Source organism: Microtus ochrogaster, chromosome 21 (genome assembly GCF_000317375.1).
Source record: "Microtus ochrogaster isolate Prairie Vole_2 chromosome 21, MicOch1.0, whole genome shotgun sequence".
Taxonomy (NCBI): Eukaryota; Metazoa; Chordata; class Mammalia; order Rodentia; family Cricetidae; genus Microtus; species Microtus ochrogaster.
Window position 1 is genome coordinate 23,436,503 of NC_022022.1, and position 20,915 is coordinate 23,457,417.

Below are 20,915 nucleotides of genomic sequence, written 5' to 3' on the forward strand. Positions count from 1 at the left end.
CACTATGAGCGTGTGGCTATAAGAGATTTATTGAAAATTTGATTAGTGTGTGGCTGGGACAATAGAACAGCAGCCTCGATAACTGGACACTGCGGATGACAGATCTGTAACTCCCTCTGATGAAGTCCACTGCCTGGGGGCCAACGGCTGCTCATTTATTTCGCCAAATTTAAATCAATCGTGGCGGCAATCAGACTATAAATTGTGTGTCCATCTCCGGTAATCAAGTTGGCATCTTCAGCAGCGAAGACTTGTACAAAGATTTCACAGCTCCCCTTTCAAACTGGATTTCTCTTTGTGCTAGCACACGCAAGGAACAGAGACAGCGCTTAGCCGTAGAATAACATTCTTTTTCTCTTCCCTTCACACATTCTCTGCCTTACCACCTAGTAGTCCGGGCGAGGGTTTTCAGCTCCTGTGAAACTGCCACTTAACTGCTGGAGGGGGATTCTTTTGTCTGGGCTTTGGAACAAGATAACCGACTTAATCTTCCTAGGAACACGTGAGTCGCCATGTATCATTTTAATCTGTGAAACACTCGGGCTGAGTACTGTCACATGCCGATTTTGCTTTTCTATGAGAAAGTGACTCCCTGGCTCAGTGATGGATGGCTTGTTCCCTTTATACAACAGTCAAGATGGTGAATGCCCTGGGGTGACAGACAAGAGTGTGCAGTGGGAACCGGGGCAAAGCTGATGGCCCGGTTCAAGTTCACCTGACAAAGCCGGTGCAGTTTGCAAGCAGCATTCGAGAGAGGATTATTCACACTTGCATTATATTTCTGAATGCATTTTCTCTCCCGTGCAGCTGCAGAGCTCCGGCGCACTGGAGGCTTACGCACCATAATAAAGAGATTTCTTTTCTCTTTCATTCTCTCGGTTTTTTTTTTTTTTTACGTGTTACACCTAGTTTCTACAGAACTGTTCAGGCTGAGGACGTCGTCTGTATATCCAAATAATACAGAATAAACACTTTCTTCAGAACAATGGCCCCATTAAAGTCAGGAACGCTAAAGTCAGTACTGCCAGCCTGGTAGTTCTCATCTCTGAAAGGGTAAAGACTAAATATTCGTAAGTTGAACTTAACTCCTGAAACTCAAGTTTTAAGACAAAATTCTGCATACTCAATAAGTGAGAGAATAAAATCAAAGTTCGTTCAATTTAGAAAAATGATAATGGAGCTTTCCAAAGACTTCCTTGAATTATTAGTGTTCATCTGACCAATAGTGGGATACGTTAAAAGATGGAGAAGGAAACTGGACAGTTTTAAAAACTAGCAAACTAGGTTTCTGTATAAAAATAAGGGTTGGATTAAGAAAATTCTGAATTTTAATTTTGTTCTAGCTGCAGAGTCATTTTTTTTTTTAAGTCCAGTGGCCCAGATACTGCCTATTGCTTATCTTTGCGGCAAGAAGAAGGGAGCCATTGCCATCACTGAACAAGACACACACACACACACACACACACACACACACACACACACACACATCTCTGGCAGCTCCTTCCTTTCCTTAGTCTCCATCCCTTCAGTTAAGCAAAAGTGAGCCAAGCATTGGTTGTTTAAGAAGACGCTCTAATAAAAATGCAATAAAAACGTGCTAGGCAATGAAGACACTGCAGGCCCAGTGTATCCTGGCGAGGCATTTAGCCACTAAGGCTCCCGGTGATTCCCAACCTGCCCTTTGGCCCTCCCCACCCTGTCCCAGGATAGCACACTGTTACAGGCACTGTGGTTACTGCCTGGCTGGCTGCCGGAAGAAAACTGTCAGGTCCTCTGGAAGAGAAGGAGGAACCAAGGCCACTGACCCTCTGCCCAGAACAGAGAAGCCTCTAGTAATGACTATGTGAGAGACAGTGGATGCAGATGCCAGGTCCTGCTGACTACAGCCCCCACTGACTCCCCCTTGCCACCTAACAGACTCCTAGCTAAACCAACCCCGATGTCCGACCTACAGAAACTGCAAGGTAGTTAAGGAATGCAGTTTTTTAAGCCCTTATGATTAGGAAATACTTGTGCTAGTGACAGTATTAGGTAAATAATAGAAAGACATTTAGCATTCAGCTCCAGTGTGGATAATATGGTCCAATCTTAGATTAGCATTGGTGCAGGCTGAACAACAGCTATCCAGTTATCTGGGGAGCTTAAATAGGCTGCCATGGGTTGCAATGGGGCCTGGGAGAATAACGGCTCTTGGGTAAGATGTTTTTCACAAGAAAGTTGAAGAGTTAATATCCAGCTAACATACAAAACAACGGACTTCAGTATGACATTTTCTTTAACATTTTAAAATCATTTTCATGACTGCTCTGTGTGTGTGTGTGTGTGTGTGTGTGTGTGTGTGAGGGAAGGAGGGAGGAAGCGGGCATGGGAATGCTGCAGGGTGTGTGGAGGCCCGTGGACATCTTTCAGGAGCTGGCTCTTTCCTTCCACCCTTTTGTACACTCGAGTTTGAACTCAGGCCATAGGCTTGCACAGCATTTTTATCTGCTGAGCCATATCGCTGACCCTATTATGACATCTTCATACGCTCATATCCCCTCCCCCCACACTGTCCTTTCAAATCACTTCTCTCCCCAAGTATCTCTTCGGCCTTGACGTCACACATGTGCTTAAATTTAGATTGCACATATGACCAAATATGCAGGGTTTTGTCCTTCCCCCCTCCATGATTCCCGTGTGGTCAGAATCCACACGAGAAAGACACAGGCAACCATGCTGATTAAGCCAATTAAAAGAATGTGCGTCCTTTTATTAGCTGGTGACCAAGAATGGGCCCATGAATGAAAGTATTTTGGGGTTGAAGCTCAGGGCAAAAGTCACAAGAGCATAACTCACAACAGAGTTAGAGGAGGGTCAGAGCAGCCTTGGTTTCTGGCAGGACATAGTAATTATGTCAGACATACCATGACACTTATTCTGGACTTGTACCTTCTTCAGTTATTTTAGTAAGGTCAATACATCGGGACCATGGTCAAGGTCATGGGGATGTCAAAAGTATTGCCAAGTCAGCTGTAACTGTTGGTGGGTGGAGGGCTGAGCAGTGTTTATGCAGACTTGAAACGGAGTCAGGACAAGATGGTATTTCCTTAGCCACTTCCCTGTGACTTTCCTGGGGAGATGGAAACAAATGTCATCCCAAACCAACCAATGACAAACGAAAGTAATTATCCCACTCAAATCTAGGGTGGGTGCCGCGCACCACAACCCCGTGTCTGCGCTCTGTGCGCTGGTACCCAGTTGGCAAGCTTCAGGCAAGGGGGTGTAGGTTAAAATACACAAACACAGACAGAGAGACAGCGACACGGGTCATCCTTGAATTCCCCAAGAATGCCCCCTTTATTGTGATCAGGGGCAGATTACATAAGAGATAGCCACGCCCCAGCCAAGCCCACCAGAAACCACTCTCCTGCCATCAGGAACTCCTGAAGGTCTCGTGCTCAGAGCAGCTGTAGGTACTCAGATCAGGGGATTACAAGAAATTCAGGATTTGGGGGTCTCACTGCTCCCAACAGGTGGGTCAGTTTGACACGATGCAGGTTCATCTAGGAGACAAACCTCTGAGCATATCCAGGAGGGAGTTTTTAGATTATGTTAACCCAAGTGGGAAGACACACCCCAAATGTGGGTGGTAGCCCTGAGGCATTTTCAGCCCTCCCTTTGTACAGGTTTTCCAGCAGGAACTAAAACAACTGACCTCATGTGCAGAAAAGCTGTGGGGAAAGAATGGGCTGTGGTGACCATGGGGTACGTGATCATTCTTCCGTCATCTCTCATCGACTGAAATGCAGAAGATAGAAACATGGAAGAATTGGAAAGAAAGCCAGAACACAACGCTATCTGGTATCACACACAAACATGAAATAAACATTGGTGAATTCATCTCAATTAAAAAAAATTCTTTGTGGAACACAGTTTTATAAAAAGTAAAATGTCAAAAGAAAAACAAAAATTGGTTATCAGAAGAGTCTGAGCTTTTTATTTTATTTGTTTTTAGAGACAGGGTTTCTCTGTGTAACATTCCTGGCTGTCTTGAAACTTGATTTTTTTAGACCAGGCTGGTCTCCAACTCACTGAGATCCGCCTGACTCTGCCTCCCGAGTGCTGCAATTAAAGGCGTGCGCCACCACTGCCCAGCTGAGTCTGAGCTTTTTAAATGTACACAGAACTCTCAGGTTAGTAGGAAAACAGCAATACTGTCAAGCATAACAGATAATAACCAAAATCTTCCAAATAGACAAAAAAAAAAAAAAAACCCCACACACACATGCAAAACAACCCCCTCCAAACCCAAATTACAATGACTTAAACGACAGAAGTTTATTTTCAGCCAAGTTTTCTATCCTATATGTTCTCTTCACCATACAACTCAGGACCTCCCACATCATATACAACTATACATCATATACAATCCAGTACAGCCCCTGACATGTTCCCGTGTCACAGGGAGCAAGGTCTGCAGAATCTTGTCCTGGCAAGTAAGTGTGGGCCTGGAACTGACGTTTTCCAATTCCTCTTGTAAGTCAATGGCTGGAATCATACATTTCCAAATTCTCTTATAAGTCAATGGCTGAATGGATCAATCACGCCATGCTGTGCGTCCTGGGGGAGGCAGATTGGATGCTTGGCTCCTGAAGGGCTGTCAAGCTGCCAACCTACAGCCTACAGGTTAGTTGGTTTCTCTAGGGAAGGTCTAGTCAGAGAAAGACGGTGACATATTTCATTACACCTTGCGTGCTGGTTATTAAAGAAGTAAAATATCCCCCGCTTTCCAAAATTTGTAGTGACATCTTTCTGATCGACAGAGTGAATCTGAGGGTCGGTAAGATAGATGAGGCCTTTTCCATTGCCAGTCACCCAACCTAAAAGAGAACGGATACGTCTGAACACCACATGCACCAGAAATGTCAGCACATAAACACATGCACACCCGTGCAAGCTTACACACAGGTGCACACACACATGCATGCTTAAAGAGATACATGGAAAACTTGATCATCCTGGGGTTTATATTTAGTAAGTTTCTGCCAAGGAAGTGAAATGTGGTAACAAAAAAAAACTGATTTTATTTGTATCCACTCAAGTGAGTAGAAGTTTCTAGGGACCACTCTGCAACTGAGCCCAAGAGACCATAGCATGGATAACAAGATGCTCAAGTCACTCAGGAATCATTTGCAACATGCAGTAAAATCCATGAACTTAACTCCAAATAGTACCTTGCACGCAGAATGGTCTATGAAATATGATTAATGATTAGTGAAATCAGTTGCAATATTCAAAATAAAAAGTAACCCCCTGCTTTACATACCTTGCAAATCCACTACAACGTCTCTGTGCTTAGAAAACTCATAAGAAAAATGGCCATAAGCCAAGCCATATTCTGTAGCTTTGTACTCAGTTTTGACCACTTTTGTGTTATTTGACAACTTGACGAATTCTCCCAGTATGTAAGGTTCCACACTGATGCATCCCTTGATAGTCTTGTCTTCCAAAATCTGAAACATAAAGATGGGAGGCAGTACGCACGGTGGTGAAGGCAACAGTCTCTGCAGTGGGCTGGATCTCAATTTGGGCTGAGGTTCTGCCTTGGAGATTTAGTACTTTACACTTCACTTTCCTCAGAGGTGGGTCTAGGAGTCATAATAATAACTCTTTAGTTTTCTCAAAAATATTAAATGATGAAACAAATACAAAGTACCTAGCATTACCTGTAGCGTAAAAATAAATATAAAGTGATTCTTGTTCATAGATTAAATTTCTTACTTAAGAAATTTGGTCAGGTTGGAAGCGCTGGCTACTCTTCCAGAGGACCTGAGCTCAGTTTCCAGCATCCATACGTTGGTTCACGTCTATAAACCCAGTCCTGGAGATCCAATGCCCTCTACTGGCCTCCAGGGGCACAAAACACACAGTGATACACAAACAATGTAGACAAAATATTCATACCCGTGAAACAAATTAGGGTACAGAGACCTTGCTTCAGGCTGGCTTTCCAGAGCACGTGAGTGGAGCATGCTGTGGGACTAGAGGCTAATAGCTCATGCATTTCCGTATGATGAGCTTGACTTACAGGTTAGGGTCAATGCCTGTAAGACTCTTGAATACTTTTTGATGTGAAGGTACAGATCAGATGATAGCTATATTATAAACCCTAAAAAACAAGTTGAAGTGTTTCTGGGCAATGAAAAAAATCATTACAAATATGAATACAGGAAGGAGCCAGTCCAGATTGGAGGAACAGGGTATTCTTGATCCAAAAAGGAGAAAATGGGAGATTTGCCTTCATCTCTTTCAAGTGGTGTTTAGTGGAGACAGAATGGTTTCAATGTCCCTGGATCCAGGAGAGAGGAAGACAGATTGGGTCAAATTTAAGAATTTTCTGAATTTGAAAGGAAAGTACTTATTTTTTTTTCTTGCTAAGTGTGTTTAAGATACAGCTTAGTATCGCGTGGTTGCAAGGACTTGGAGAAAGAAAGACACAAGGGGTTTATGTATCTTGCTGAAGGACTAATTTGTACAAAACACAACCTAGAGAGAGAGACCTTTGCAGAGACAACACAAAAGGACAAGCCTAGCGAGAGTGCTAACTTAACCAGATCTTAGGGTCGACTGTCACGCTAATGTCACCCCTTGGACTGTCTAGTTCAAGTGAGTGTGTTGGAGGAGGGCAGAGGTCACTTTCCTCGTGGATCTTTTTAACAGGAAGAACTTGATGAAGAAGAAGTCTATTAACTGAACGTATTAAGATCTTGCCAGGACCATGTTAGAAGCCTGACTTGGAATAGAAATAAAACCTAATATCTATTTGTAGGTTTGTTTCATGAACCAAACTCATGCTTTCGAAGTCCTCACCAGCAATACTGTGGATGGGATGTAGAATATCTGCGTTGGGATCTTTTGTTCGTAGAGTCTCTTGTTAAATTCTGTCACGTAGTGCTGCGCCGTCATCTGCCGCTCCACATCTGTGAAGTGATGCCGCAGCCCCTTCCACTCCTTGTATTCCTTCCCAACGTATCTGAGGACAGAACACAGACGGTGACGTGTGGAATGATCATTACTCCAGAGCAAGGGAGACGGGATAAGACACACACGGTTTAAAAGATATTTTCTGTTCCTCATCAAATCACTATCATCGTCTTAACTTCAGATTGAAATAATTTTGTAAGAGCCACTTCTGTAAGAGAGCAGAGCTCGTGCGAGCTGGCCTGAAATGGTGTGGAATATGAAGGGGCTCAGTTTACTCAAGGGAGCAGAGACATTCTTCACACCTCTGTGGAAACCAGGGGTCAACATGGTGAAGTCTGGAGCCCGAGACTCTATCGTCTGCAGTGCGGTCTTAAAGAGGTCAGTTAGTTGGGATGAAGCCCTCCTCTATCCCTTCCTTGAGTGATTTCATTCTCGTGGGCACTAACTTTATCAACACCTATTACGGGCACACCAATGTGTTAGTTCTGAGAGTACTGAGAAATGTATGAGATTGAAGACATAAAACTTTCAAGGGCTCAGAGTAGAATCAGACAGTGACTATACACGGTAATAAGGAATTAAATAAGGCAAGAATGACAGTACTATATGTCACTGTGGTGATTATATTGCTGTTAGTATGAATTTATTAGTAATGTCCCATGTGCTTGGAGGGACCTATAAAAACCAGAGGAAGTTGTCAGCATTGTAGACCATAATGAGAGCAACCCCCCCTTTAGAAATCTCTGGCTCCATAGTTCTGAACATGCAGATTCCTGAGTGTGAGAAGAGATCTGACAGCGAAAAGTGCACACACAGGTGGAGCCTCCGCAGCATCAGAGAGCATCCCAATGATGCTCTGTTGGGATGTTCTGAGAGGGACACCCCAGTGCTGAATGCAGGTCTGCAGAGGCTTTGAACCAATCCAGAGTGTTTTCTTTATTGACAGAGGCCAGAAGTATGTACAAAAGGGCTACCCCCTGTGGGGTACCAGTACTGAAGCATTTCTGGAACTTTCTTCCGGAAGTGTGGCTCATCACTCTAAGACAAGAGAGACACTTTTCTTCTCATTGTACATTAGTTTTCCTAGCATGGATTTGTTAGTATCAAAACTGGCTGCTTTGAAAATGTCTTCATAGTTCTCTGCATTAGATATTTTCAAGTATGTGACTTCCATTGTTTGGGGTTTCTACTGTTGCTCCTGGGAAGTCAGCTGTCTATCTAACTGATGTTTCTTTGTATGTAAATAGCCTTGCTTTGCTTTTTGGATTGACTGTAAGAGTTACGATTGGTTTCTTTGTTTTGGGAACTCTGAAGCATCCAGCCACTCACATGGCACAGCTCTGTGATATATGGAAACTGTTATCAATTGACAAATGATGAAGAAGGAAGTCAATATCTGAAAGCTTACATTTTGGCCATATCTCAACCCTTTCAAAATCGCATGAATGACTACTCAAGCAAAAGGAAATTAGCCCAATTATGCTGACGACACACGTTTTCCAGTAAATACCTCCCCAGAGGTTCCTCTTGGTGAAGATAGTGGACCCAAAATGCATTTCTCTGCTTGCCTTTCTTCTTCACTTTCAGGTAGTCCCCTAAATACACCACAGTTTCCTGGGCTGTCCACAATTCAGACTTTTTGGAATATTTTAGCAGAAGGGCGTCTGGAAAAAAAAATAAGGTTAGACTTCTTTAAGCCATTTTGAACAGGTCTTGGCACCCAGTGAGTACACTTTGCATGTTCACTGTAGGTTCCTGGCAGGAAATTCCATCGCTAGAGAAGCAATTTTCCTGGTGAGTCACATTATGCGTCTTTCATGATGAGTGGTACACCCAGCAAACTCTTCCAAGGGCTCCCAACAGAAACCTTCTGAAGCCCGAAGCTATAGACAAAAACTGTTGTACTTACTGTGTGCACGTTGGAGTTGATTGGGCTTTAAAACTCCTGTATTCTCCAGTCTCTGAAGCAGCCAGTCGTTTTTGACTCCCGCCAGGAGTTTTTCAAGGTCATCAGGCTGCAGGGTGCGAGCTTCAAGGATCTCTTGCCTGGTCTGTCCTGGCAATGAGGCTAATGAACTTCTGCTGGAGTTGAAAAGAGACCATGAACTTTCCCCCTCCAAAGAACTGCTGGAAAAGGCAGGTGATTTCTGCCACCACTGTAAGGATGAGCTGGAGTTCTGGCTGCTCTTCAGCAGGCTCCCAAGGTCCTTTTCCTCCTCTGTGGTGCTGAAGTCCTCGCTGAGGACAGGGAAGGAACTGTAGCCACTGACAGAGGAATTGGGCCTCTTATCTCTCTGACCTGGCCTCAAAGCGCTAGGTCTGTGAGCGCTATCTTGGCCAGCGGGGTAAACCTCTGTGCTGTCAAGTAGTTGCCCTTCCTCATTCTCTGTGGGGGCATCAGGGTCCAGGCCCTGGTCTTTAATTGAGCTGCCCGTCTTTGCTGAGCCATCACTCTGAACAGAGAGACGAGGAGAGAAAGTGCTACTCGTCAACCTTGAACAGCTGCCTTCTAAACATTCCAGAACTACCTGAGAGGGTGGCGGTTCATTCTCTTTGCTTTCTTCTGTTTCCCCTTCCAGGTCAACTGAAGAGGTGCCATCTGTAAAGGCAGGCCCTGTGAATCTTTCAGTGATCTTTCCCCCATTTTTTCCTCCACACCCGTCTTTGGTGTCAAACTTGGTTTCTGGAAAGGAACCAACTATTTCACAGGTTTCTTCTTCTTTAACTGAAGGATATGTGGCCATGTCTGTGAACTTGTCAGAACTAGACAAGGACCAGGAAACAGAGCCACATGAAGGGCTGGACTGAAGAGAAGTATTCCTAGGTCCTCCATTTCTGGCATCCTGATTTCTTTCAGGGCCTTCTAAGAACCCTGTACCCGAGGCCAAGCAAGTGTCTGCTGTGTTGAGAGGAACGATGGGTGTTAAGGATGTGTGTTGTGTAGACTGCAGACCGTGGTCTTTAGTTTCCTGATGAGAGACGCCATACAGCTTTGAAAACAAGTCTGTAGCTCTGCCCCTTCTGTCGGTCTTGGGCTCCTCAGACAGGGCCGTGGAGCACTGAATGTCCACAAGATGTTCTGCTTTGCTGGAGTCTCTCCCTGCCATATCCTCAACACCACAGTTTACCTCCTCCCAGCTTGCAGAAGAGCTGAGGCCTGACAGTTTGCTCCAAGAACTGGAGCTACGGCTGTCACTCAGAGTCGTGTGGGGAACATTTACCCTGCCATTGCTCTGGCTTGGTAGCTCAGTTTCAGTCCCCATATCTTGATCTAGGGAGACTCGAAATGCCTCAGAACGGGTCCAACTTTTTCTCCTTACCCTTCTGAGCTTCTCCTGGTCTTTCTCAGCCATCTGGGAAGAAGCTATACTCCTGCTCCCTTGAGAACACAGTTTCTCTAGAGTAGCATCCATAGAATCCATGGTGTTTGTTTCTGTTTTCAGAGCAGTGATACAGACATCTGGTTTTGTGTCTCTCTGGTTGCCTTTTCTGTTCCCGCAGGTGCTTTTAAATACCTCACACACAGAAGTATGGTGTTGGGAATACGTTTCGAGAATTCGTTGGAAATCCATGTGCCCGTGCAAGATAGGCTTATCCAAGCCACATTTGAAACTCTCTGGGACGTAAGATCTCTCATCTAAATTTGGGAAGCTTTGAACTTGTAGATGTCTCTTCACCTGGCTGACAAGAGACATGATTTCCCGAGACAGGGCTTCTCGGTCCTGGCTGGTGGAGGAAGTGCTATAGGTATACAGCTTCTCCACAGCTTCACTGCACAGCTGCCTTGCAGCACGGACCACATCTGTCTCCCCATGCAGCCTGCCGTGCACTGTGGCGAGGCCGAAAGCGGCTTTGATGAAGCTGTGCAGCTCCTGCTTCCCACTAACCAGCTCTCCATCTCTCTTGGTCAGGAGGCCAATCTCAAAAGCCTCTTTGGCATCATACAGATACCCACTTTTCAATCCTGGGGGACAGTCAGTAGAGCTACTATATGACAATAAGCACGTGCCACGGATATTCTGTGGAAAAGAGCATGCAGGTCAGATAGTGCACCGAGTACTAGATACATTTCTTCTTTTCTTTTTTCTTTTTCTTCACTTTTGTTTTGAGACAGGGTCTCTCTTTGTAGCTCTGGCTCTTCTGGGGCTCACTATGTAGACCAGGCTTGTCTCAAACTCACACTAGCCTCTACCTCCCAAGTGCTGGGATTAAAGGTGTGCACCACCACCAACCCAGCAACCCTTTTAATTCCTGGAGGATAACCACTTAAAATATTACAGAAAGAGAGATACACACCACAGACATTCTAAAGAAGCTTCCCAATGTTTAATGGGGGGGTGTGAGTTTTGTTTTGGTAAGTAAGAAAGGATGGCAACAAGAGCCATTGACTGGTATGGAGGATAAGACATTATCTTTACCTTCCATCCTGCCTCAGCCCTGATGCTTGTACACTGAACATGGCAGACTTGTGACCTTTGCTGCTATTCATTTTAGCAAATGGTACATGACAGTTGGGTTGTCTGTCTGATTGACTTGATAAGTCTGTGAAGACTTACCAGAGACCCACCTTGAGGGTGGGTTGTACCATCCAATAAGCAGGAGTGAGTTTGGAATAAGAGGGGAAGAAGGAGGATGGATGCCTGCTAGCACTAGTAGCCATGAGGCTGAACCTTTTGTTCTTGATAGCTCCTGTTCCTAAGGCATTTTATCTAATCTCTGGACCAAAGTGATAGAGCCAGCAAGCCACAGATGGAAGCCTCTGAAACTGTAAAAGCAAAAGGCAAACAACACCAAATTTAAAGCAGAACAAAAATCAAAGAAGAGCCCTTCCTTCCCTTAGATTACTTCTCATAGGATTTGTATTTGTCCCAGTGACGAAAGTCTCACGGACACAGTCCACACCCAGGATATAAGCATAACTCAATTTTTTTATGCAGAAAGGATATTGATTTAATTATAACCCAAACAACAGAACAGTGGGCTTTACATCTATCTGTGTATTGAATCCGTGTATTGGTTTCCCATGCAGATACCAAAATCTGTGGATGCTGATGTCCCTTGCACAAAATGGTATACATATAAAATGTGTACATACATCCCCTCGAGATCATTTCTAATGTGTAATACAGTGTCAATACTGCATTGTCTGGGAAAAACAAGAACAAAAGGCCTTTCTGTACGTGCTTTCCACAGATGCAAAAATTTTTATCCAAAGTTGTTGAAATAAATGTAAGGGTGCGGAACTTACAGATATGGAGTTGAATATATATGTACATATATATGTATATATATATATATATATATATATATATATATATATATATATATATATATATATATATATATATATATATATAGTCATTGTTAAAAGTTATGTGTATGTGTGTGTGCTTACATGTTCAGGCACATGCCCATGGAATCCAGAGAGGGTGCTGGATTGCTTGGAGCTGGAGTTACAGGGGTGCTGCAAGCCACCAGATGTGAGTGGTAGGAACCTGGCTCACGCTCTTTGCAGGAGCAATACTTGCTCTTAACCGCTGATGAAAGGTTTGGGAACATTAGTCCAAGAGGTTTTGTCATTTAACAGGCACAGAGCAGACACCGGGAAACACATGTTTTGAAAAGGCTCCTGGGGTGGTAGCCCTAGGAACCCTTGCTTTGGAACAAACAGCCTTATATGCTTGGACTGAAGTAACCCGGCTGCCATCAGAATCTGGTCCTTCTGACCAACAGTACTTTCCTCGCGTGGAGTCTTAGCATAATTGCCAGCGAGGAGCCAGCATCTACTTCAAGGTTAGACTTTCCCCTCCCTGCTGCATGGGAAACCCCGTATTTACCACAGCTGTGAGCACAAACAGGGGCGTGTAGGCACTGAAGGCAGCTGCCAGTTTGCAGGCTTCGGCCGCTGACAGCAAATGGTGGTCAAACTCCTTGAGCAAGGCCTGTGGGGAAAGGGGATGGACAGTGAAGCAGCAGGTGCTATTTCCGCATCGGGAAGACAAAGCCCTTGACATTGCAATGCATTTCTTTCAAGATGCCCAGGGATCCCTTCTTTTCACCATGAGTTTGTCAGAACAGCGCTAAGAAACTCTAAGTGGGTCCAGAGCGCCAGGTGTCCTTTCCTCTAGCTGCTTCCATCCCTATCCTGTGTTTAGAATGCACGGGTTCTACCATGTACAACATTTAGACAAAGTAAATCAGATGAGCCTTTCTGGGAACTGGGGCGCAGTTCCCTGTTCTGGAAACCTCACATTCTGTATCCAGACTAATGGGTGATCTCTGTGCTGTTCTTGGCAAAGGCTTTTTTTTTATGGCTTCACACCAACAAGTATTCATCTATTCATTCTGGAAACACATACTTGGCCCCTCCATGGGGCCAGACACCGTTCTAGACTTGAGGAGACAGTGGCCTGTAGGAGCTCATTTTGTATTGAAGAAGTGACCAGCACACAGTTATGAAAAAGAATGGTAATATTAGACTAAGAATACGGAGCAAATCCTCAATGCTCTGCTTTGAACAACAAAAATAATGGCTTGTGGATGTGGTTCTCGGGGTCTGTCCACCCTTTACTGTTTTGTTTTGAGACAGGTCTCTCACCAGGAGCTCACAGATTCAGCTACAATGGCTGACTAGCAAGCGCCAAGGTTCTTCCTGCATCTCCAGCATTGGGATTATAAGCACGTGTTACCATGCCTGGCTTTTATGTGGGTGTTGGGGACCAAACCAACTCAGGTCCTCATCCTTATATGGAAAATGCTCTGCCAACTGAATTCTCTCCCTCTGTCGCCCCCACTGTGGTTTTGTTTTTGTTTTAAAATTATTATCCTTTTATCGCCAAGTTTGCATAGTACATTTCATAAAACATGGAAAGGAAATGTATAGTAACTGAAAACCGCTCTAAGGATAATCCTCACTTGAACATTTCATAATTCATTTTCATAATTCATCCACTTGAACATTTCCACGCCCTTTGTATATTTGATTCAGTGCTAGAGGCTGGGAAGAGCAAGACAAATAGGACCCATCAGAGCTGTTCCCATTAACACAGGAGGGACTGTGCGCCCAGCCCCTACTCTACTGGGAAAGAAGTGGGGTAACCAGAAGCAGCATTGACAGGCGTCCAGGGCATGCCACTCTGAACCATGCTTTTGACCAGTGACAATTACCAAGTTAACCTGTGGGTTGTTCTTAAACTTTTCATAATCTGCTTTGCTCATGGAAACGAAGATGTCCGCCAGGATACCCAGTGATGTGGAAATGCCCTGTAAGGAAAACAAACAAATCAGACTGGCATTCTCTCATCTTGCAGTCCAGGGCTCCATCCTAGGTGAACTATCTGCCTGTTATTATTCTATGACTATGACGTTGGAGATACTTTTGAATTAAACATCTCTGGGCTTGAGAGACCATCACATCCCAAGGCATAATGAGGAAATGTGGTTACTTTGAAGTTGGGCTTTACTGGGTTATCGGCACTAATTTACCTAATTAATAGGCCTCAATAATCGGTATGGGAAGAGATCTTATACTACTCTCAGTCTGTGTCGCAGAAGCGGATAGGCCTCACTCACTGACACAGCTCTGGGAAGTGGAGGCTCAGGTAAGGAGAGGACAGTGCCACAGAGAGAATGAAACAATTAACAGCAAGGCAAGGGTTGGCTCAACTTCTTAACAATGTTATCACACGCACACGCACAACTAAAAGGAGCTTTGCCTACCGGACTTGGAAAATGACTTCATACGTAAGTATCATGGCCATCTCGGTTTTGTCACAGAACCAAGTGAAGCCTAATATGTGATAGGATGGACCCAGTGGAGCAGAGAGCTCAATTTAGAGTTGGATGGCCGGGAATTATTATAGAAACCTGCCATAGGCCAAGACTAACTATGACACACAAGGAAGTTCCCTAATGTTCCTGGTCCTCTGCTTGTGTAGGTAAAGAAGATGGTGCCGATAGACTTGATAGGTCATGAAATTAATTGTGTTGTAAAGAGACAACTATCCGAAGACGAGCAGGGAGAGGAGGCCCTGCATGTAGGCACACAACCTTTTTGTCTGGCTGAGGGAGCGTCAGATAGCCTACGACCGAGGCCCATATCAACTCTGCCGCTTCGTACCACATGCCTGAAAAACAGGGGAAGAATAGGGCTAGACCGTCAGCATCTGTGTCTTAGCGAACAGATAAATAATGCACAAGTAATCATTTATAGCTATAAATAATAAATAAATAAAGTAAACAACTAGGAAGAACTTAGAAAGCAAGGGCATTAGGAACAGTCATTGACTTCTGTTAGGAGAACTTGGCGTAGAGAGGACTGGCACAGCAATTTGTTTCTTCCCTTTGGCTGTGCACTGATAACTTTCCCACATTGCCATGGAACTGTGAGAGTCATCAAGCATTTGGTATCTGTCTTCATCAGGGCTACCACTGCTGTGATGAAATGCCATGAACAAAGCAACTTAGGAGGAAAGGGTTTCTTTCGCTCACACTTCCCACAGCGCTGTTCATATTGAAGGGAGTCAGGACAGAAGCTCAAACTGGGCAGGCAGGAGGAGGCAGGAGCTGACACAGAGGCCGTGGAGGGCTGCTGCTTTCTGGCTTGCTCCTCATGGCTTGCTCAGCCTGCTTTCTTATGGCACCACTGGTTCAGTGATGGCATCATTCACAACGGGCTGGGCCTTCTTACAAAAATCACTAATTCAGAAAAGGCTTGCCTACAGCGTGATCTCATGGGGGCATTTTCTTAATGGAAGCTCCCTCCTCTCTGATGACTCTAGCTTGTGTCAAGTTGATGCAAAACTAGCCAGCACAGTCAGTAACGCACACATACCTAAACATATAATCTACGGTCATTTCCATTATTTATAAGAACGATAGTTACCATCTTCTATTATAATTTCAAAACCTTCAGTTTGGCTTTTTTTCTAATTAGGGTTTGAAAACTTTGCTCCAAAAATCTGTGAGCGCTCCAAGGATTGTGTGAGTAACCACAGTTAGTGAGTAGCCACAAATCACAGCTGCAAACAAGGAATGTGTGAGAAACACAGTCAGTGAGTAGCCACAAATCATAACTGAAAATTTGGCTAACAATACAGAAAAAAAATGACTTTCTTTTATTAATATTCATTTTTGGTTTGCTTACTTTCGGTTTTTGGTTTTTTGAGACAAGGTTTCTTTGGGTAGCCCCATCTGTCCTGGAACTTGCTCTGTAGACCAGGCTGACCACAAATTCAGAGATCTGCCCGACTCTGCCTTCCAAGTGCTGGGATTAAAGGCATGTGTTTATTACTGCCTGGCTCTTATTAATATTCTTAAGCTATGGGCCTTTTTGAGACAGGGTTTCTCCGTATAATAGTCCTGGTTGTCCTGGAACTCACTTTTGTAGACCAGGCTGGCCTCGCAGAGATTCATCTGCCTACTTCTGACTCCTGAGAGCTGGGATTAAAGGTGTATACCACCACCACCTGGCCATTTTAAAACATGGAGTCTCGCTATGGTTGCCCAGGCAGGCCTCAGTCTCCTGAGCTATCCTCTTGCCTTAGTCTACAGAGTTGACTACACAGGTGTATACAACCATGCTCAACTCAGCTCTTAATATCTTAAACGTTATTTTCTTCTCAACAGGACAACCAAGGGAAGCAGGTTGTGACAATCTTGACCAGATATAATAAGGAAACGCCACAGTAAATTCTTTTAGCCAGCTTCCTTACATGAGCCCTGAGAGGAATGATGATTGACATCAGACAGTACCTAGCTTCTGCAGAATTTGTCCTCTGATCTGTATGCAGACCGACTGCACCAAAATTTGATCACTTTCGTTTCTATACAGCCAGGTACCTGAAATAAAAACAAAGACATTGCCTGGAGTCAATAAGGAAAGGGCAGGGTAAAATAAACCTATTTTCAGAGATGTTTTTCTTCATGTGCATACATGATTTAGATCTAAGAGACAGCTCCAATTCCTGTGCCTTCACAGGAGCCAGCTTCTATACAGTCTGTGGCTGTTTGATCAATGAGTCCTGCTCCCTAGGACCTTCATCTGGTCTCTTGTTTCATGCACCTACCTGTACTCACGTCATCCCAACCTGGGATGCTCTTTTCTGGCCTCTTAACAGTTCATCTTCTTTCTCAGACCCCAGATTCAGTGCTATTGTCTTGAATGCTCCCCAAGATCCTGGCCCCAGGTTATCTTACCCACGGTGAGACCCCACTGTCTGTGGCTGCATCCTAGACTGCATGGTCAGTTCCAACCACCCAAGATTTGTTTGGATGCCGAAGGTGATGACTCCACACAGACCAAGAGAGAATTCATTGCCCATGTAATGATGCTTGCTAGGGAGACCTGGGCTGGCACTCAGGCTGGCCATTGGACTTAATGAAGGGAGTGGTGAGTACCTTTGGTTTTTTTTTATGTGGGCATTTGTGTGAGGCAGGTAAAATTCTAAGAAGTTGGTCTGGAGTTTGCTGGTAAGTAGGCTGGGTTTTCAGTTTCGTATTAGCATATATTAATTCTTCAATGTAGGGAGTTTTTTTTATGACATTTCCCCACATGTAAACATTGTACTGTGTCCTCTATTCTTTTTGTTCTGTTTCTCAACTGGCCCAGTGGGTGGCAAAAGGAAAAAGGGCGGATAGCAAATATGAGTGGGAAAAAGTGGACTTGGGCTCTTCAATAAACTGCACTGTTTTCTTCCTAGTTCCTGTGTGTGCACGTATAGGTTGTGTATGTGTGTGCATGTGTGTGTTTGTGTAGGGTATATGCTTTTGTGTGTAAATGCGTTTTTTCTGGTGGGCGTGTATAGTGTAGAAACAGAAAATATGAGCACTGTGGTTTTGTGCTGGCAGCCACAAAGGAAAGGCATGCAGTGAACGTTTGCACCCCAACATGTCTTCCACACACATGTGCACCCCACAAGCTTCAAGAACCAAGAGCCAATGGATCTCAGCCCATTGAACTTCAAAGTTGACTGAAAAAACTACTCAACTTTTTGGGAAACTTGCTGACTGCTATGACTAGGACTCCAACAAAACCTCCTAGGTTTAAATGATCTGCTAGACAACTCTTAAAGCTTCATTTCATATGTTACTGAATATCAAAAAGAAAGTAACTTCAAAAATAACTTTTTTATGGAAGTTTTTATACAGCAAAATGAATTTCCAAAACATTTAAATGCATGAGGCCATAGGAGCATTCTTCTGAACTGGAACCCTCATCCCCAACCCCACCCATGATTCTGGCCCGGGCTACCACTGAGCCCTTGCTGGGGCTCACAAACTGTCCACACTAGCAGTCATTGTGAGCTAGCTGAGGTGCTGTATAATGAAGCAATGAGGCACCAAGCGTCTTCTGCTATGCATTTGAATTTAGAGAAAACAGAAACAGAGAGCAGTAAGAAACTCGACAGAAGCTGCTTCATTCCTCACTATAGATCCAGTCCCAGGTAGTCCCCTGTAGCCAACACAGACTAAGCGGTTATAGATGAGAACCATGGCAGGGCCTGAGAGACGCATTGCTCTAAACATGTGAGACACTTACCAGTTGCTCCATTGTTGCTTATCAGGCTGCTCAGGATGTACTCCGCCTTCAGCAGTTTCCCTGAGAAGAAGCAAGCAGACATCAATGAGTGGGTGCCAGACATCCACATATTTAATGATGGTTTCTGCTCTATTATTGATGTGTTGTAACAGGGACCATGTCCCCTCTGGAAATACCCAGATCTAACATTTAAATCAACAACTACATCAAATATAAAACTGAAAAAAAATTATATATTTCAAGAATTGGTAAACTGGGAAGTTATATAGTATCTGAAGGGGCAATTAGAGTTACACCTCACACACACACACACACACACACGCACATGCACTCATGCACACACACAGAGTTTATGGATACAGAGAAAGCAGGATGACAGAGGCAAACACCAGCAAAAGGTGCTTGTCTTCTATCTGAGAAAGCTGTACCACAACAAATTACATTTGCCCAAGAATAGGGACAATTTACACAACAGTTCCTCAACTATGCCTAGGGATTTGCGGTTATCTTTTTTTTCCCCAAATATTTTGTTTATTTTGCTTGCTACCACATGGAAGGGACATTATGCTGTAGAATAATGCTCTTGTACACTATACTGGTTTAATAAAACATGATTGGTCAGTAGCCAGGCAGGAGGTATAGGTGAGGCAACCAGACTAGGAGAATTCTGGGAAGAGGAAAGGCAGACAGTGAGTCACAAGCCAGATGCAGAAGAAGCAAGATGAAAATGCCTCACTGATAAAAGGTACCAAGCCACGCGGCTAACCATATACAAGAATTACGGGTTAATTTAAGTTATAAGAGCTAGTTAATAATAAGCCTGAGCTAATAGGCCAAACAGTTTATAACTAATATAAGCCTCTGTGTGTTTCTCTGGTACTGAATGGTTGCAGAACTGGGCGAGACAGAAACTTAAGAAACCTTATCTATGGGTGGTTGTTCTTCATAAACAGGAAACTCAACCACTTGCCTTTTAATTGCCTCCTCTTCCAATTGACTCGAAACCCTGCATAATCAGGACTTTTCTACCTCTTTGTGCCCATGTTTGAGTTCTCTCTTCTCCCTCTCAATCCACTCTGTCACAGTTGCTTCCTGTTTTCCTGTGATTTCTTGGCTTAGCTTTCACATCACCATTATCACATGTCATAATTATTTTGGCCTGGAATGCCATTATTCCAAACGTTTCCAAGACTTGCTCCCCCTCCTTCTCCTTCTTTTTCTCTTCACTAAATTGTTATTGTCATGGGGTTGGGGTTGACTTAGTGGTGAAAGCAGTTGCTGCTCTTGTAGATTTCAGGTCCCAGCACCCATGCTGAGTAGCTCACAGTCTCTTGTAATTCCAGCTCCAGGGAGTTCTGATATCCAATTTTGGGCCTATGGGCATCTGTATTCATACGCATACACATAAGTTTAGGAAATAAAACAAAAAACTTCTAAAAAATGTCACTGTCTCCTAGGGCTTTCCCTAATGACACAGATCAGTTGTGTCAGATTTCCTTTCCAAATGACCTGTTTCAGCAATGACACACGTTCTAATAGATACTGCACACCTTGTCTAGTTTGTGCACCAAGAGGCTCATCTATGTTTAATTTTGCTTTAGAGAAATGATCTTCCAAAATGTCTGTTTTGCCTACACTTTTAAATGATAGTTTTGCTGGTTATAAAATTCTAGGTATGTTCAAATTATTTTGTCTCAGATTTGTTTTTATTCCACTGCTTTCTGAGATATTTCTTCTTTTTATCTAGACTGTTTTTTTTAATATTTTTATTTCTTTGTTTGTTTTGATATTTTTTTTTGAGACCAGATTTCACTATGTAGCCCTGGATCTCTGCATATACCTCAGGCTGGCTTCAAACTCAGAGATTTGTTCATTTCTGCCTCCTGAGAGTTGGGATTAAAGGTGTATGTCACCATGCTTGCCAAAGATTTATTTTATTTCTCATTATGTTGAATGTGTGTTTAGGGGTCTGGGAAAGGGATGGACAGGGTATATACAGGTAAGTGCAGGTGCCCACAAAGGCCAAAGGAGGGCATCAGATCCCCTGAAGCTGGAATTATAGGCAGTTGTGAGCCACCTAACATGGGTGTGGGAACGGACCTGGATTCATTTGTTAAAACTACATAAAAAACTATGTAATTTTAACAAATGAATCATCCCTCCTTATCTAATGATTTTAGTCAGGTCTAATTATATTTTCTATGTTAATGATTTGTCTTTTCTTCTTGTTTCCTTTAATATTTATTTTTAGTAGTTTTGCCACACTGGGTCCAGGAAGGGCGTAGGATTGCTTTACTCTCTCACTATAAAGATGTGTTTTGTCTCACTTCTGGGTCTCCTCAGTTCTGGAACTCCTGCTATGCTTGTGTGTGTGTGTGTGTGTGTGTGTGTGTGTGTGTGTGTGTGTGTGTGT

At 43.8% G+C, this 20,915-nt stretch overlaps 1 protein-coding gene across 1 annotated transcript in view; it reads right to left on the reverse strand.

Annotated features, from left to right (window-relative positions):
• Window positions 1–4,261: 4,261 nt before the first annotated feature.
• Alpk1 (alpha kinase 1) overlaps window positions 4,262–20,915 on the reverse strand; it is a 92,444-nt gene continuing 75,790 nt past the window's right edge. Inside the window, exons 6-15 of the mRNA XM_005357258.3 lie at window positions 18,503–18,562; window positions 16,717–16,803; window positions 15,013–15,089; window positions 14,131–14,226; window positions 12,801–12,905; window positions 8,873–10,982; window positions 8,474–8,627; window positions 6,850–7,012; window positions 5,306–5,492; window positions 4,262–4,859 (exon numbers count right to left, since the gene is read on the reverse strand). Of these exons, the coding sequence (XP_005357315.1) occupies window positions 4,660–4,859; window positions 5,306–5,492; window positions 6,850–7,012; window positions 8,474–8,627; window positions 8,873–10,982; window positions 12,801–12,905; window positions 14,131–14,226; window positions 15,013–15,089; window positions 16,717–16,803; window positions 18,503–18,562 (3,239 nt within the window). The 3' untranslated portion in view covers window positions 4,262–4,659. The remainder of the gene's footprint in view (window positions 4,860–5,305; window positions 5,493–6,849; window positions 7,013–8,473; window positions 8,628–8,872; window positions 10,983–12,800; window positions 12,906–14,130; window positions 14,227–15,012; window positions 15,090–16,716; window positions 16,804–18,502; window positions 18,563–20,915) is intronic.